The sequence below is a fragment of the Euprymna scolopes genome, chromosome 21, assembly GCF_053919585.1.
Source record: "Euprymna scolopes isolate OS-2025 chromosome 21, ASM5391958v1, whole genome shotgun sequence".
NCBI classification, from domain to species: domain Eukaryota; kingdom Metazoa; phylum Mollusca; class Cephalopoda; order Sepiida; family Sepiolidae; genus Euprymna; species Euprymna scolopes.
Genome location: NC_136502.1, coordinates 30,182,110 through 30,199,487, shown reverse-complemented (window position 1 = coordinate 30,199,487; position 17,378 = coordinate 30,182,110). Strand labels below are relative to the sequence as shown.

General features: G+C 33.5%; 1 protein-coding gene across 2 annotated transcripts in view; it reads right to left on the bottom strand.

Annotated features, from left to right (window-relative positions):
• Positions 1-5,518: 5,518 nt before the first annotated feature.
• LOC145242083 (uncharacterized) overlaps positions 5,519-17,378 on the bottom strand; it is a 38,487-nt gene continuing 26,627 nt past the window's right edge. For both annotated transcript variants that reach the window (XM_080104997.1, XM_080104996.1), the window contains exon 2: positions 5,519-15,688. In XM_080104997.1, the coding sequence (XP_079961123.1) occupies positions 13,143-15,527 (2,385 nt within the window). In that variant the 5' untranslated portion in view covers positions 15,528-15,688 and the 3' untranslated portion in view covers positions 5,519-13,142. The remainder of the gene's footprint in view (positions 15,689-17,378) is intronic.

Genomic DNA, 17,378 nt, shown 5'->3' with positions numbered 1-17,378 from the left:
CGCAGCCCAAATAAGATGTCCCCTGTGTAGCTAATTGACACTAGCTTTTACAAGGAATCGTGAACCTTCTCCAGGTCATATTACCTCAAGTAACAACACAAAGCTGGATACTCCTCCAGACTAGATGAATTCTTGTCCTGGAACCCAGTAACACCAAAAGACCACAGGCTTTAAGGACAAGATCACAGTGTAGTATCTGTTCTGATGTTACTTTTCTGTCCTCAGTCAGTGGAGGAGAAATTCTGCATGACTGAGCCAATTTTTATTTTTGTTCCTATCCAGAGTGCCCCTTTTGGGGGAACTGAATTTTCCCCACATTAAAAACCGACCTTGTGTCTAACTCTGCCCTCGTAGGAAGGCAAGTAAATAGGAACATATTTAAATGGTCATTTGGAGAGATTTCTTCAAACTTCTACTGGGGTAAAATGAAACAAAAAATTCAAAATGTATAAAGCATTAATTTTTCTTGAAGGGGCCATCTTCAGTGCTCAAAGTTGATCCTCCAGACATTCATTTTTTGTCATCTTTTTTTTTTCTCTCTCTCTTATATTTTATTTTTCATATATTATTCTGATCATATTATTCAGCAGAAGAGTTTGCACCCAAATATAGAAATCATATTATCTTGATACCGAGTGTTATCCATCCAGTGTATTTAGTCATCGATAACAATTTCCACTTAAATAAATTATGAATCGTTTTACTAATCATTATTGTATTGGTCGGAACCTTTTTTTTTTTTTTTTCATACTTCTTGTTTGGAATTCTTGATTATTTATTCAATCCGAGCAGTACTCATCCATCAGGGCTTGTAAACAAGCTTTCACATACTCTCAAGTAATGAATTTGTGCAAACTGGTTCCACGACATCTGTTGAGGTGTACAAAATATGTTATTATAACTCTAGTTCTACACTATATAGCTTTTACAAAAAAAAAAAAAAAAAATTGTTATAATAAAGTTTATATTTGTGGTTACAGAAATCCAGATTCTGTAACACCATATATAAATAATTATTATTTTAAATTTTTGAATAATCAAGCGTTGTTGGATTTCTTTCAAATAATCTTACCAAAGTGTGTGCATGCATATATATATATACATATATGTCTTGGCGGCTTCTTTAAAACTATTTAAAAAAAAAATTAAAAGAAATTGTCCTTCGTTGGAACATTTTTTGTCAGTAAATCAATTAATCACCCATATTGCTGAATAGTTTTATTCACATAAACAAACAATAGTATTAATATTCTTTAAGGAATCAACAGTTGTTTACCATGAAACACTGTTTCGGGGATTTAAAAATAAAACACTATATTAAATCATTGCTCCTCAGCAGTGTTGATCAATAATATATATATATACATGAGGTGGTAAGTTTGGGAAAATGAGGTATAAATAAAAAACAGACAAAATACTGTTAAAAACTTGCTCAATATATGTTACCGTGACATAGGCTGACATATATTCGGCGAGTTTTTAAGAGTACTTTGACGGTTTTTTATTTATAACTCCTTTTCCCAAACTTACCGTCTCCGAGAGTGAGAGAGTCGGCCGCCATTTTGAATTTTCCAATACATCGGTAAACACTGTATGTTTTTCGAGCTGAATAAACATGTTACATTAAATATAAACACTAAAAACATATCCAGTTAGGTAGAAAAGTAATTTATCTTGCCTTTGATAACATTTATTTATTCTATATTTGTTTTGTGACAACTTTTTCGAATCTATGTGTACAGTAAAACAAACCCCTCATTTCAAACACATACATCAGCTTTTGCATGAAATTATGTTTGAACAGCACAAAAAATTTTTGTTTTCTTTTTTTTGTTAATATCGACATATATACTTGTCTACCTTGCTCTTACTGTTGTTCAGTACAAATGAACATTTTCAGTTATCAAATATTTGTATTAAAGCAAGATATTTCTCAATCTGTAAAGAACTTACGTGTGTGTGTGTGTGTGTGTGATTACATATTGGAGTTCAGACCTGGTTTTGTGTGTTTAATTTTAATATCATTAACAGATTATCACATAACATTATAAATCATTCTAGATGTTAACTCCCTCCCCCATTCCACTCCTGCAGATGTTCAAAACATATATACAAGGTACCTATATTTTTCCCCCAGATAATACTAAAAAGAATATATCAGCTTTATGGGTGTGCATTGTGTAGTTTTTCACTAAGCTGGACACACATAGTTTTCATTTAAATAGTAAACAAAGGTATGGCTTAGCAACCAATGTAATTAATTACTGGTTAAATTATTTAAGTTACCTCCTCTCCAGAAGATTAGACACAAGGTCATGGGTGAGTTTGTTGAAAGTGTTTTTTTTTTAACAACATTGTCGTTTTCCATTTATGATTTAACTAGCCTGGGCCCCCAGCATTGCCTGGGGGTTTGGAGGTGTGTATTGAGCAAAAAAAAGAAAGTGGTAGCAGGCAGGCAGGTTCAAACCCGTACTGTGAAGAAGTAAAAAAATGTTTAAAAAAAAAAAAAAGAAAAAAAAAGTAAAGTGTTTGCTGTTGCATCCATTGCCAAACTGGAAGTGACATAGGTTTAAATTAAGGCTAGACAATCGAAAAGAGGGGATGACTTTCGAAAATATTGGTGAAAAAAACGACCCTCTCCCTGTAGAAAAGTGCTCAGTTGAAGGTGATAGAATTAATGTTTTTGGCCAATTTTTCGATATTTGTTGTCCGAAGGGTCAAGCTTCAAAACAATACTGATCTCATGAAAATCCGTTGACTCTGTTGAAAGTTTTAGACAGACATACAAACATACATACATTTAAACAGACAGGTGAGATTTATATTATAGAAGATGCAGAAAACAAACATTCCCTTCTAAAGGAATTCTAAGAAACATTGATGAGGTGATGAATATATGCCAGCAGTGTGAGAAAATAATGAACATGGGAAAATACATTTGCACACCTGGAGTAGGTGTTGTTTGTATCAGTTGAAGATGGGTCATTGAATAACAGTCCAAAAGTCACTTTGTTACCGTTGGGTTGATGTATGGTTCTGTTTAATCCTAGGTAGTTCATCCTCCCAAGCTTTACAGCAAGGTACATACAGGTTTTCAATGTCCATTTTCAAGGCTTTTCAAAGTTTTTCGAGACCTTCTTCAGACAAAATGCAAGTTTTCAAAACAAAATTTGGGGTGTTTTACAATCCAGTGATTCAGAAAAGTGGTAAAAAAAAAATTCAAATAATACAACAAATAAATGTTACCATATCCAATAAAAATTACTTTGCAATCTACCTGCATCATTTTTTGGTGTTTTTTAAAATAGTTTAAATGATTTTTATTTCATTTCAGATATTAACTCTCTTTATGGCTTTTAAAATTCCAACCAAGATTGCTACCGTCTTGTCCAATTTTTTCAGCTCGTCCAGCCTCATGTTAGGTTATCAGAATTTTGGGGGAGAGCGGGGAAGTGATATGAGGAATTCACCATTGGAAATTACCGTCTGCTGAAGGAAAGTTTTTCTTTAGAGAGGGGGGGGGGGTCATCTTTATTTATGGCAGTGCACTATAGAAAGTGAAGATAGACGATTCAAAACTCACAGTACTGTGGTTGGAGATAAGAACTGCTGTATCAAATCAAATTCCTAGCTCAACAATGCTGCCTGCCTTGTTTGATACTGTGTCCAGCAAATCTTTCTAAGCCAACTAAGAATAAACATCACAAACTGAGAAGAAACTCATTATTCTGTAATTTATTCAGCAATGAATATAGCTAAGATAAATATGAGCCCTTTTTTCATTGACAACCTGGTTTTATATATATATATATATATATATATATATATATATATATATATAAGCAGTAACTGTACTATTTAACTCAGTGATTTGAGTACCCAATGGCCTAAAATCTGAAAGCAAGATGACTTTTCCATGGTCCAATTGTGTTTGGAGAAAGAAATGCAGAAAATAACTCAAGTTTCAAGAAAGTCAAAATTAAGAGAAAGACACCAAGCAAGTGCACATGCATTCATTCTTTTTGCAAACTGTTATTCTCATCTTCATTGTTGTTGTTGCTGTTTCACGTTTCAACCAACTCATCCTCTGGCCTTCTTTAATCCTACCCAAAGCAGGCCAGAGAATCAGTTGGCTAAAACGTGGTAAGACAACAACAACTATGGAAGGCAGTAATTACTGGGGTTACAGTTAAAAGACTCAGCATTCCTATCCCGTTGCGGTTAATCACCTGAATAAGGCCAGAAAATCAGTTGGCTGGAACGTGGAGAAACAACTATGAAGATGAGGATAACAGTCTGTAAAAAGAACGAATGCATAAACACGTTTTATGTAAAATAAAAAAAAAAAAAAAACTGCAGCAATTTAATATTTTTTAAACAATTCAGTTCTTCTTACCATAAAAAAATTGTCGCCTAAACATTCTCCAAATCAATAAAGCGAATATCACTTTCTTGTGTTTATTTAAAATTGGACATTTTTTTAATCCACAAAATGGCAGAATGATTTTGAAACAATCCATTTTAGAATATGTACAGTTGGAATTTATTACCTTGGCATCATCAGATTAATTACAATTTTTGCTGATCGGACAATCTCAATTTTTTTTTTTAATATGTTTGAAAAGTGACAACATATGCATGAACATGAAATGTCTTAAGATTTTATTATAGAGATACTAGACTTACCCAACGACTCAAAACCACTATTTATTTTAGTTTTATTATATTTTGTTGGTTGGTTGTATTATGGCATATCAACTATTTTGGGGTTATTTGCATGTTGAATCCAGTAATTTTGAAAAAAAAGTTTTTATGATTCAATTTCTTTATATTTGCAAATATTTATTCATGGTGTTTGGTTTGGTTGTTTTATTTTACAACATATCACCAAGTTTCGGATTATTCAATGTTGAATCCAGTAATTTTGGAAAAAGCTTTTATACTTTAAATTCTTTATATATTCAACTATTTATTTATAGTGTTTGGTTTGGTTGTTTTGTAGAAGAGAAATGTCTTTGTTCTGACTTTGCAGAATAGAGTTTTGCAAAGAGAAGGGAATAAAACAATAATTTCAATGTTTGGTGCATTTTTGGTCAGAAAGTACCTTCTGACAGCCTGATCTGACAGCACAAGATTTGATTATATTAAAAAATTCATAAACTGTAACATATCTTTAAATACATCCTTCTTGGCTAACTAAAAATAAGTCTCTTTACTTCTATATTATCCTTATGGACAATATTAAAAGTAAAACAACCTATCATTTTGCTATCTAATTTACATAAGTGTTTATAGCATGTACAAATACATTAATTAGCTAAAATGAGATAGAAACAAATTATTTCTTGTCATTTTTATTTGTTTGTATGCAAACAAAAAAAAAAAAAATATTGATATTAATCAAATAAAAATTTTTTTTAAATTTGAAAATTATTATGAACTAAATCAAAGAGTGGCTGACCAAATCTGAGATGGGAACGATATTTCAGTTTTATTAAAGAAAAAAAGTAAAGCTTAATTGTTTACAGTTAGATTTTATTCAGAGGCAGACAAAGCAAGAGGTTAGGACAACATCCAAGAATGGGCAGGGGCAGCTGGAGGAAACTGATTGCCAGCTCATCTATGGCAACATGATGATCACTCAGACCATGGGGCAGATGAAATGAGCAAATTATTATGGTGTTGCTTTATTCCTGTATCGAAACAATAGTAAGATACTTGTAATGAATAAGTAAACAAAGGATTTCAGTACTTACAGAATTTTGAATCCATCCTGTTGATTTTTTGAGGGGCTGATTTTAAACCGCTAAGTTTACAAATTTTAAACAACCTTTTTGCATGCTTAGTGTCGCCTGTCTTGTTACATTTTTTTTTTTTTTTTTTTTTTTTTGCTTTCAAATTATAACCTGCTTTGTTTATTTCTAGGACTGGCACAGGATGGATTCTTCATCAATACTCTGGGAATTCACTTTGCAATCGCCAAGATTTTATGAATGCCCATTCCTTCCAAATATCCAATGGTATTGTTTGAAGGAAACGTTATTCTCAAAAACAAATCAAAATGTTTTTTATGTACGTAAAACATCATCTTATCATAAATAAATATAATAAACAATTGTCATTTTTTTTTTTATTAGTGTTCCCATGCAGTTATCTCCCTTAACCTTTCCACATTTTTGTAATTTCTAAAGTGAATCAATTAATTCAATTTTTTTTTTTGTTTTTTTGAATAGTGACCTTTCAAGAAATACTGGTTTCCTTATTTCTTACCATGAACAATAATATTTGACTTTGGCCTGTAAAGCAATATTCTATTTGCCAAAAGCTTAAAAATCATTTTCGAATTTCGCGCTACTATGAAATCATTGTTGAAACAATTTCTTTTATATAAAACAAAATGGTCTTTAACCAGTGTTGCCCAAGGGCCTCTTCACTTTTATTTTGTTTCTAAACTATTCCCCCTTTTTTAAATTTTAAATGATTATAGTATCATTAACTGAACCAAATTATTATAAAATTCTAACTAATCGTTGTTAAATGTTTTACTCTCTTCTCATAAAACTATTGGATGTCAATAGTTTCTACAACTTCCAATCTTTTAATACATGAGGATTTTCTAAGATTTTTAAAGCCAGTTAAAATGTCTTCAACAGTTTAAATGCTTTTAAATTCCTTGAAAAGTCGTAAAGTAATGCATGCTTTTTTCGTGTTTAATGATTAACAAAAGATTACAACGGTTGATCTGCTCTCCAAGAAACAGCAATGCATTCTGATTGATTTATTTTTGTAATTAAATTATTTTTTAAGGGTAGAATTTGTAAGTTTACTTTTGTACTTTATGCTATTGCATTTTTTTATTTCAATAAATAAAAAAATCTAAGTAACCCGTACACATACACAGGAGAATTGAATACGGTTGGATGTTTACATTGTAGGCGCAGAGATTCAAAAATAATTTTGAAGTCTTTAAATTAGCTGACAGGAAATGATATGTAGAGATAATTGAAGTTCATAATGCCAAAGTTGAGTATTATGGTTTAGTTGTGCTTCTAAATCAAAGAGAAACAGTATAATTTGTATTATCCGGTTGATGTAACTCCCAACCTTCTTCATTTGTCGAACTGAGAAATCTGTATAGAATTTCTAACAGAATTCTGCATTTAATCCAAGGGGGTAGCTTGCTCTCATTCCATCAGCCATGATTAGCTAGAAGTGAATTAAAGAAAAGGTTCCGTTCAAAATTCTAAAGAAGGTTACATCAATTACCATTCTCATCTTGGATACTATTCTCACAGAGTTTTGGTCGATTTAATCTTTGACCTTCTTAAGGTGTATCTTGCCATACCCTGGAATCTACAAGCAATACTAAGGTCGATAGGCATCTCCTGTCTTTGCAATAATCAGCTTTCATTCTTGTTAGCTCCTTACATAAAAACAAACAAAAAGAATAAAATAAAAATTACTAAAAACTTCTACCGGGTCATGGCTGTCAGAATGAGAACAAACTACTCCCATAGATTAAATCAGAAGTTCAGTTCTATAAAAAAAAAAAAAAAAAAAAGAAAAGACTTCAGAGTTTGACAAGATACACTTGAAAATATTGGAGGTTACATCGGCCAAAACATTGTGAGAATAACATCCAAGATGAGAACAGTAGTCCGAATAATCCAAATCATTAATCCTTATCTCAAAAATTCAGAATAATAAAGACAGTATATCTGGAAGGGTTTTAGAAAAAAATAAACAAAAAAAAAAACAAATGGTTCAATTCCTTCTGTTTAAACTAGTTGGAGGCAAATGGTATTCACCATTATGACAATCTCCATTTCTTGGGTATCACTCAAAGAATATAATGGTTGCATTTAAAAATAATTAAAAAATATCTTTATAGTTCAATTAAAATTTTCACAAGATTTATTATCATTAAAAAAAAAAAAAAATGAAAGAAACATATTCAGTTTTAAAACTCTTTGCTTACACAGAGAATTATAAGCAAGAACGTGAAAAAAAGCTTTTTCTTTTCTTGGAAATCTGTTGGACACAAGAGATTGATTCTGAAATTCTGGGAGCGATTTGAGCGCCGACATGTAATGGTTTAGAAATTTATCTCCCAGCAAAAAAGGAAGGTCAACTACAGTACTTCTGATTTTTGGCCTGTCCTTTCCTCCCCCCACCCTTTCTGTGAAATTAGCATCAGTTAAAATGGTGCTCAAAAGGCCCTTATAAAAAGTTAGAAGCAGTCAACATTTGAAAAAAAATAAAAATAAATAAAAATATTAATCAAGATAGACCATTCAAATGGATTTGGGCAAAAATGTAAATTAAAAATTCACCATAAATTATTTAACGACCTCAACAACATTTCTTATTGACTGAAAGGCCATGCATGTAGATGTATGTATGTATGTATGAAATGGTCAGTATATATAAAGAATTGATAAGCATGGACACAGACTAGTTAAAATTATTAACACACAAACATGTTTGAAACATTCATGAGTTTTGATATTTTGATTTTGTATTATTTTTTAAGTTTTTTGTTTTTTTTTAATAACTTTAGTCTCTAAACAGTTTTTTCTATGTATTTTTGGTCTTCGTGTTAGGGTTAATTGCAGGGTGAAACAAGGTTTTTTTTTCTGCCAAGTTTTTTTAAGCTATTTCTTAAGGTAATGTAATTATAATACTTTTTAGCATGAAAATATATGACCTCGATTATAGATGGGAGAGATTCTATGAAATTACTTTTGATTTCCATGGTCACATCTTTATGTCTCGGCAAAATCATCCTATGAAGCAGCAACTTTATGGCAACCTACCTGCCATATCTAATACCATCAGGGAAAGACGCCTACGATTTGCCGGTCACTGTCTGAGGAGCAAGCATGAATTGGTGAGTGATGTATTGCTATGGACTCCACGACACGGACGCGCAAGTAAAGGACGACCTAGATCCATGTACATTCAGCAAATAGCACATGACGCCAACTGTGAACCTGAAGATCTGAGGCAGCTGATGGAAGACAGGAGACTCTGGAGAGGAAGAGTCACATTGGTCTGGGCAAGGAACCCATCATGATGATGATAATAATAATTTTAATTAGTTTGACTTTATGCTTATCAACTCATGCCATATACTAACCATTTCATTTCTGTCAAAAATTCAATTTCCTTTATACAAACTCATGCATAATGACTATATATATATATATATATATATATATATATATATACACACACACACTAGCCATATGTCTCACCGGAGATAAACTATACATGAATTAATAAAATACAATTTTTTATCATTTAATAAAATTTGTTTGTTTTGGCATGTTTTATGGCATATTAACCCTTTAATGCTAAAGCAATGCCTGTTTCAAACACTACATTGTATACGATTACATGAACATAAGTTGTTAGATCTATAATCACAGAAAAATAATTGATTCACACCTTTCTCAATGTTATTTTGTAAACACAATATACCTAATCAAAGTTGAACACATCATAGAATGGCATTATAGCATTGAATTAGCAAAGGCTGTTCAGAATTTAACTGAATATGCTGAATTGATTCCAAAGTAAAAGTTTCTATATATTGATCATCATTTAATCCTTATTTCAAAACTTTTCCAAAATTGATCATTTGAACATGGAAGTTAATATTTGAAAATATTTGGTGCATCTATATCTCTTATGTAACAATTTTACTTTATAAAAATTCTGTAAATGCACTAGTCTCTTATGTTTTAGAATACAATCATTCTTCGATTGCTTACTAACATCGGTTTAAATCTGGCTAAAGATTTTCTGAATCAGCACTTATTATAAACTGACATAAACAATGTAACAGTTCCTTTAATCAGCAAACTAATACTAATTTAGATCCACACAAGCTATTTCACACATTCCAAATAAAATTTTGTACATTACATTTATATTAAACAAAACATTCCTTTCACTTTTTAATCGCACTATATATTCTGAATTCTAATGTCTATATTCATAAACAAAATATTTTTCAGATCATAGACGCACTATGTATTTTTAAATATTGATTTTTAGGTTTTTCTTTGAATCAGTTATCTCCAGAAAGTTTGTGAATAAAGAAGAAAGTTTAATGAATTTTGTTTTTTTTTTCTTTTTCTTATTATCTTTTATTATTGATCAAAAGATATATAGTAAGATATGAACATACATTTATGCCAATTAATCTACACAGAGGTGTCCACGTTTCAACCTTTATCCTTGTGGGCACCTATGCCTAGCTCAATTTCCATAAATATATTTTCATACTTACTTCAAAACTGTACTTACATACTGCGCACTGTTGAAGTAAATACTGAAAATCTATACTTAATATACTATTGCATGTGTATAAATATGTGAGTATATATATATATATATATGTGTGTGTATATATATAAATACACACATATACATATGTATGTGTGCATATGCATATATATATGCGTGTGTGTGTATATGTGTGTATATATAAGTGTGTATGTGTTATACATATATATACAATTAAACTTTGGATTTTATCTTGCTTACCACCATATACACTTCACATATACAAGTAAAAGAAAGGGGAAAAACAGTATAGATAAAAGGTAAGTGTTAAGTACCGAGAGCAATGGAATGATGCAAATAATCAACAGAGGGGATGAAGAGAGGGAGAGGTTCTAGTATGCCAGCCCAATTATGCGAAATTCAACTCTGTAATTATCATAAAACATGATCAATATATATATATATATATATTCAATAATATAGACAACAAATACTGACAATGGTGGATGATCTTTCATTCAATACAAGTTAGCTTCATTTTATTTTCATATATAGTTAAATAATTATCTTTGGTGAGACTTACAGCCAACGCCTACACACATTTCTATACATTCAAGAAATTATAAATTCTATCCAATATACATATAATATACATAGCCTTAATTCTTTTTTTTTTTCTTCACAGAATCAACGTATACATAAAAATCAGGATAGGCATCTCCTTTTGTCTCTTTTTGAACAGCTTGGCACTGAATGTAACAACACAGATACAAATACTAACAGTGTACATCACCATTATTACGTGTGTCAAGTATATAATCTTCAACATTATTTAAGGAGATACCTATAAAAGGCCTGGCAGCCATGCAACTGGATCCAATGACTGAAGGAGAGAAGCATGATATTGGTATCATCGTGAAATACATATTTCTCTTTTGTATTCTCTAAAGCAAAGAGAATATTTTGTACAAAAAAAAAATAAAATAAAATAAATTTGCAAAGATTATCAAAATTATTTTTCGATCCGATTCATTCTTTTTGGGCTTTGTCGATACAATACGTTTTCATTGTATGATCATATTTTATATATCTTTCGCAAATTAGAAGCAACAGTGCTTCGATGTTATAATAATGAAAAAAAAATATTGAATTTTAAGTGGGACAAATGGTACCTATGTAATTATCAAGTCTCAAATAGCAACATATCCAAAAATTATGAAAAATGATAAGCTAGAAAAATAATTATTAATGAAAAAATAAATTTGTGAAATGAAGCAAAATCACTGTTACACTTTCTAAAAGTTGACAGGAGAGATTATTAAGTTCTGTTGCTTACGTCATGTAATGAACATAATTCAAAATGTCGGACAAATTTTATGCCTAATGTAAACTTTATTAATAACTGTTTTTCATGAATAATTATTTTTCTACCTCATCGTTTTTCATAATTTTTGGATATGCTACTATTTATTACATAGGTGTCATTTGTTCCACTTGAAATTTAATTTTTTTTTTGTTATTATAATAGAGAAGCACCAAAGTAACAAGTCAATTAATTTGTATTATTCTGACCATTATTCATATCTGAATGTTATTCCTGCATTTTAGCTGATGTAACCTCCGAGCTTCTTCACGTACATCTTGTCAAACTCAAGATCTGTGTAGAATTTCAAATGGAGTCCTTTATTCAATCTACGGAGGTAGCTTTTTCTCATTCTCGTAGCCACGATCGGGTAGCAGGGCTAATGGCATAGTAGCTAAAACTATGACAATCTTTTGGCGGTCGATGGTTCAATCTTCAGTACAAGTGATACTAAAAATGCAATTAAGAATTAGTTAAAACTTCTACCCAGTTATGGCTGACCATACAAGAACAAGCTACCCCTGTGATTTAAATAAAAGGATTTGTTTGTAATTCTGTACAGCTTCCCAAATTCAACAAGAAGCACCTGAAGAAGGTCAGAGGTTACATCGAATGAAATGTTGTGAGAATAACAGCCAAGATAAGAACAGTAGTTCAGACAAGCAAAACAACACAAATTATTATTATTTCTCATCTCAAAAATTCTGAAACATGATTTTCAAATGACATTGGATCGATAATAAATGTTCTTTATTTGATTCTTGTTCAGAATTCAACCTAAGGAAAAAAAAAAAAATATGAAAAAATTTTTTATGATGTATGGGCTCGTCATGAAACAAAAATGTCACATTACAAAAATCAAATAAATTGATCAATTTGTACTTTTGTATAGAAAAACATTTTTTATTAAAGATTTTTAGTGATTAATAGTAAATCGTAGCCATTACAAGGCTGATTTTGATATTTCTGGAGAGATTGTTGGGGGGGGGGGAGCAGTAATGAATTTTTAAGATGGCAGAGAGAGACATGCCATCCTCGTTTCCTCATAAAATTTGCTTTTCTTAGTAAAAAAAAACTACTTGGTCAATTTACATAATTTTTGGAATATGATATTTTCATTTTGTACATACATCATAAAGATTTTTTTCTGTGGTTTTGTTTTTTAATAAGGTTGAATTCTGGACAAGCACAGTGATTTTTGTGCATTTATGGTGAGACGAGGTCAGTTTTATTCTTGTTTTGTGCATTTGAATTTAGGAAAAATACATTACTAATCGTAATGGTTGTATAGCATTCCTAATAATCATTATAGTTTATAATTGTTGATTAATAATAATTTAGCTTCCCAGATTTATGTTTTCTAGTTCCACAGCTGCCAGGCCTCATATAGGGATCACCTTGATATTATTAGAATACCACTTAAGTTCCTCTGTTTCTTTTTTCACCATTATTTTGTGGGTAAAGTGTTGCCTTCTAGTCCGACTGTCTACATTGGAGGTTTATGATCAAACTTTGTTTCTCCACCTCCTCCTCCGCCATTCTCACGCTTACCTTGCCTCGGTGCAGAGTCACAGGAATAGGAACTTTGTCGACCAGGAGGCCCGCATCCAGGTCCCCAGCCAGATGAACCCCAACGAGAGGTGACCGATAAACCACGAGGCCAATTGCCATAGTTTCCAGCCCATGGCTGCATCATCTGATGGTGATGGTGGTGAGAGTAAGATGAAGGGATGGACAAGGGCTGCAATCGTAGAGCGGCTGCTGCTGCGGACGGGTGGTGCGGAGACTGTTGTGCAGAGTGGGATGATGGTGGCGGTGGCTGGAAACCCCGCGAATGAGATTGCTGCTGATGGTGACTGTGATGACTGTGGTGGTGGTGATGATGATGGTGATGACCATGGCTGTAGCCATGGTTACCGTGACCAGAACCGTCCCCTGTTGGTGTTGGATGGGTTAGCGGTTGCTGGTGATGATGCGGAGGGTGTTGGGAAGGAGAAGGTGGAGTGGGCGGTGGATGAGGATGCGGACCATGGGTTGGGGAAGGTAATGGGTGCGGAGAGGAGGAAGCTTGAGTATGAGTGGGGCTCGGCGAACCGAGGTCAGGGTTCTTTATGGCGTTAGCTTTCAGAGGTAGAGAGGGTTGATGGCACATACTGGCTGTGTTCACGTTACTTGAGCCAGTCTGACCGCTGGTGACTATCTGGTTGTTGCTGCTGTCTATCATTACTTTATTCTCGTTTATCGCCTTGGCACTGGCTGCCTGGGCACACGCATGGCTGTTCAAGTTTGCTCTCTGCGCAAATCCCTTCTTGCATATTTCACAGTTGTAAGGCTTCTGGATCAGCGGCGGGGGAACCAGAGGGACACGAATGCACTCGTGGTGGTTGAGGTTCGACCGCTGGGAAAAGCCCTTCTTGCACACCCCGCACGTGTATGGCTTGAGGCCCGTGTGGATCCTCTCGTGGATGTTCAGGTTGGCCTTCTGGGGAAACGTCTTCTCACAGTACGTGCATTGGAAAGGTTTCAAACCGGTGTGAGTGCGTTCATGAATGTCCAAGTTCGCGCGCTGGGAGAAGGATTTTTCACACACTGAGCACGAGTAGGGTTTGAGGCCTGTGTGTATGCGCTCGTGGATATTCAGGTTTGCCCGCTGGCTGAAGCCCTTCTGGCAGATCGCACATGTATAGGGTTTTTCTCCAGTATGTGTGCGCTCATGTATATCAAGGTTCGCCCTCTGGGGGAAAGCCTTGCTGCAGTAGGAGCACTGAAACGGTTTCTCCCCGGAGTGAGTGCGTTCATGAATGTCAAGGTTAGCCCGCTGACTGAACGACCTGGAGCACACTGAACATGAGAAGGGTTTCTCTCCAGTATGAACCCGCTCATGAATGTGCAGATTGGCTCGCAGTGAGAATGCCTTGTCACACACGGCACACTTGTACGGTTTAATCCCCGTGTGAACCCGTTCGTGGATATTCAAATTTGCTCGCTGGCTGAACCCCTTATGGCAGACTCCACAAACAAAGGGTTTCTCTCCAGTATGAGTCCGCTCATGGATGTTCAAATTCGCTCGCTGGGGAAAAGACTTCGGACAGAATGTGCACTGGAAAGGTTTGATCCCCGTATGGGTCCGCTCGTGGATGTCGAGGTTGGCCCTTTGACTAAACCCCTTACGACAAAAACTACAGGTAAATGGTTTCTCTCCAGTATGGACACGCTCGTGGATCTTCATGTTCGCCTTCAGCGTGAACGCCTTTGCGCAGTAGCTGCACTTAAAAGGCTTCTCCCCAGTATGCGAGCGTTCATGGATGTGCAGGTTCGCCCTCTGTGCAAACGCTTTATCGCAAAACGAGCAATTAAACGTCTTCTCCGCTGCAGACTGATGATTCGACCCTCTGGACCCCCGAGGACGTCCCCGACCCCCACTTCCACCCATCATCCCCGGCTGAGGATGCATACCCGGATGAGGGTGAAGATGGGGATGAGGGTGTGCATGGGGATGAGGATGCATTGGTGCATGCATACTCTCATCTTCCCCGGGAACGTTAAGATGACAACTCTTCATGCAACCACCCTTCCCGGGTAGTTCAGAAAATGGCTTCCAACACATGTTATCGTTATGATTATTTCCATTATTGTTGTTGCCTGTGCTGCCACCCACAATGGATGGCTTGCTCGATGTTGGGTGATTGCTGCCATCCCCAGAGTGCTGTGAATGTGGAGACTGTGGCCCCTGTGGAGTGGTTGGAGGTGGTGGTGGTCCCACCCGCTCATGTGAATTCAAGTGGGAGTGGTCCAGCGGCGTGAACGCGCGGTTACAAATGTCAAAATCAAAATGCCTGTCCGTCGGATACATGGGCTGGACTGGGTACATGATTGTTGTTGCGTATAAGACTGCATAAAGTCACAAGTAAACGACATTGATTTGGGTTATGTTTTTTGTTTGTTTTTTTTTTGTTTTTTTAAATATTTGCAGTTATGTGTCAGATGCTGTTGGGTTCACAGTACATCAGATAGGGGCTCAACCTGCCAGCTCTGAAAAAAAAAAAAAAAAAAAAAAATTCTTTTAAAAACAGAAAAAGATAAACCAGAGGAAGAACAAAAAAAATTTAAAAAAAAAAAAAAAAAAAGAACAAAATAAAGAGAAAAAAAATTAATTACAACATTTCAGTTATCACAACTGGACAGTAGGGCAGGTCGATTTAGGACCCCCGGTGAGGCAATGGTGATGATAGTTGGGGTTTGACATAGAAAAGAGCTACACAAAATATTTTTCTCAAAATCGTTATCTTTGCTTGAGGAAATGACTTTAAAAGTTGAAAAATTGAAGTGATTAAAAGTTTTTCGGTGAATTGTCAAGAACATCCCGTCATCAAAACAATCTGTACTGTTAAGAAAATGGAATCATTATTTAGAATATGTTTTAAACTACATTTTTAAATAAAATGAGTGAGGATAATGCATTAATAAAATCAATATTAAGTGTAAAGGCAAAATTATGTTTTTTAAATAATAACGACCAAAGTTCGCTTTTTCATTTCAGGAACTTTTTTGGGTGGAAACATTTTAGATTTCACCGTCGCAAAACACGCTCGTTATTGATATTGAAAATTAATGTTTGTTTATTATTTAATTTGAAAACATTATGATTTAGGCTTAATTATTTTGAAAGGAAAAACAAAAAAGACTTGTTTAAAATATATATTATTATATTTCAAGTGTCTGCAGTGAATTTAAACATGTTTGTTTTATCTTTTTTAATTTGTTTTTCTATTAGGTTGGCACAAAAACAATGTCATTTTTTAATGTTCAAATGAACGTCAAAAGCATTATTTTTCAACCAACCTAATATTTCACATCAAATTCTATTTGAAATTTTTATTAAAATATGGTAATACTCCAGTTTTATATAAAAAAAAAAAATAGTCCATACAATTTTATTCAACACATTCTTTATGAAACGTAACCACGTAAATTTCAAGTTTTTCTACTTAATAAAAAATACTTTGCAGAAAATTAGTGTCAAATTTTAATTTCTTTTATTTTTAGGGAGTAATTGTTTTTAAGCAGTGTTTTTCTTCTAAAATTATAGTTTTAAAATCAGATAACCTACAAAGATTAATACGAGTAAATAAGGAAATACCTTTAAAGGCTTTTCATTATTTGTGCATCTACGTTATTGTGCTAAGATAACTTTTATTTAGAAAGCCATTCTTAATATGGGAAGGGGGTTGTATTGTAACTATTCTGTACTTTCACCTAAAAATTTAATAAACAAAAATTTCATAAAAATTAAATTTAACTTGAAAATACTATTAAAAAGAACATAGTAATATAGATGCACAAGCACTGGCTTTTCAAACTCTAAACACTAAACACTCGTTTAAAATGGCACAGCTACAGCAAGAATGAATCTTTTTATGGATAAATTCATGTTATCGAAAGAGGAGCTAAAATCTGCTAAAAATGTCTAAACTAAACACTACTATGCCTCTGATTTGGTTTGGTCCTCTCTCTCTTCAATAATTCAACTCTACAAAGTTTTTCATTATTTCTTATAACTAGCACTTATTTTTTTATGTATGAAACTGGAAGATAGCCTAATACAGTTTCCTTCAGTTATAATCCATTTATTTATTTTACTTTTCAGATTAGAATGTCAGTAAAAGCACGATGTTCAGTTTTAACCCGTGGTTCATAAAATTTGCTGGTCATTTGGATGAAA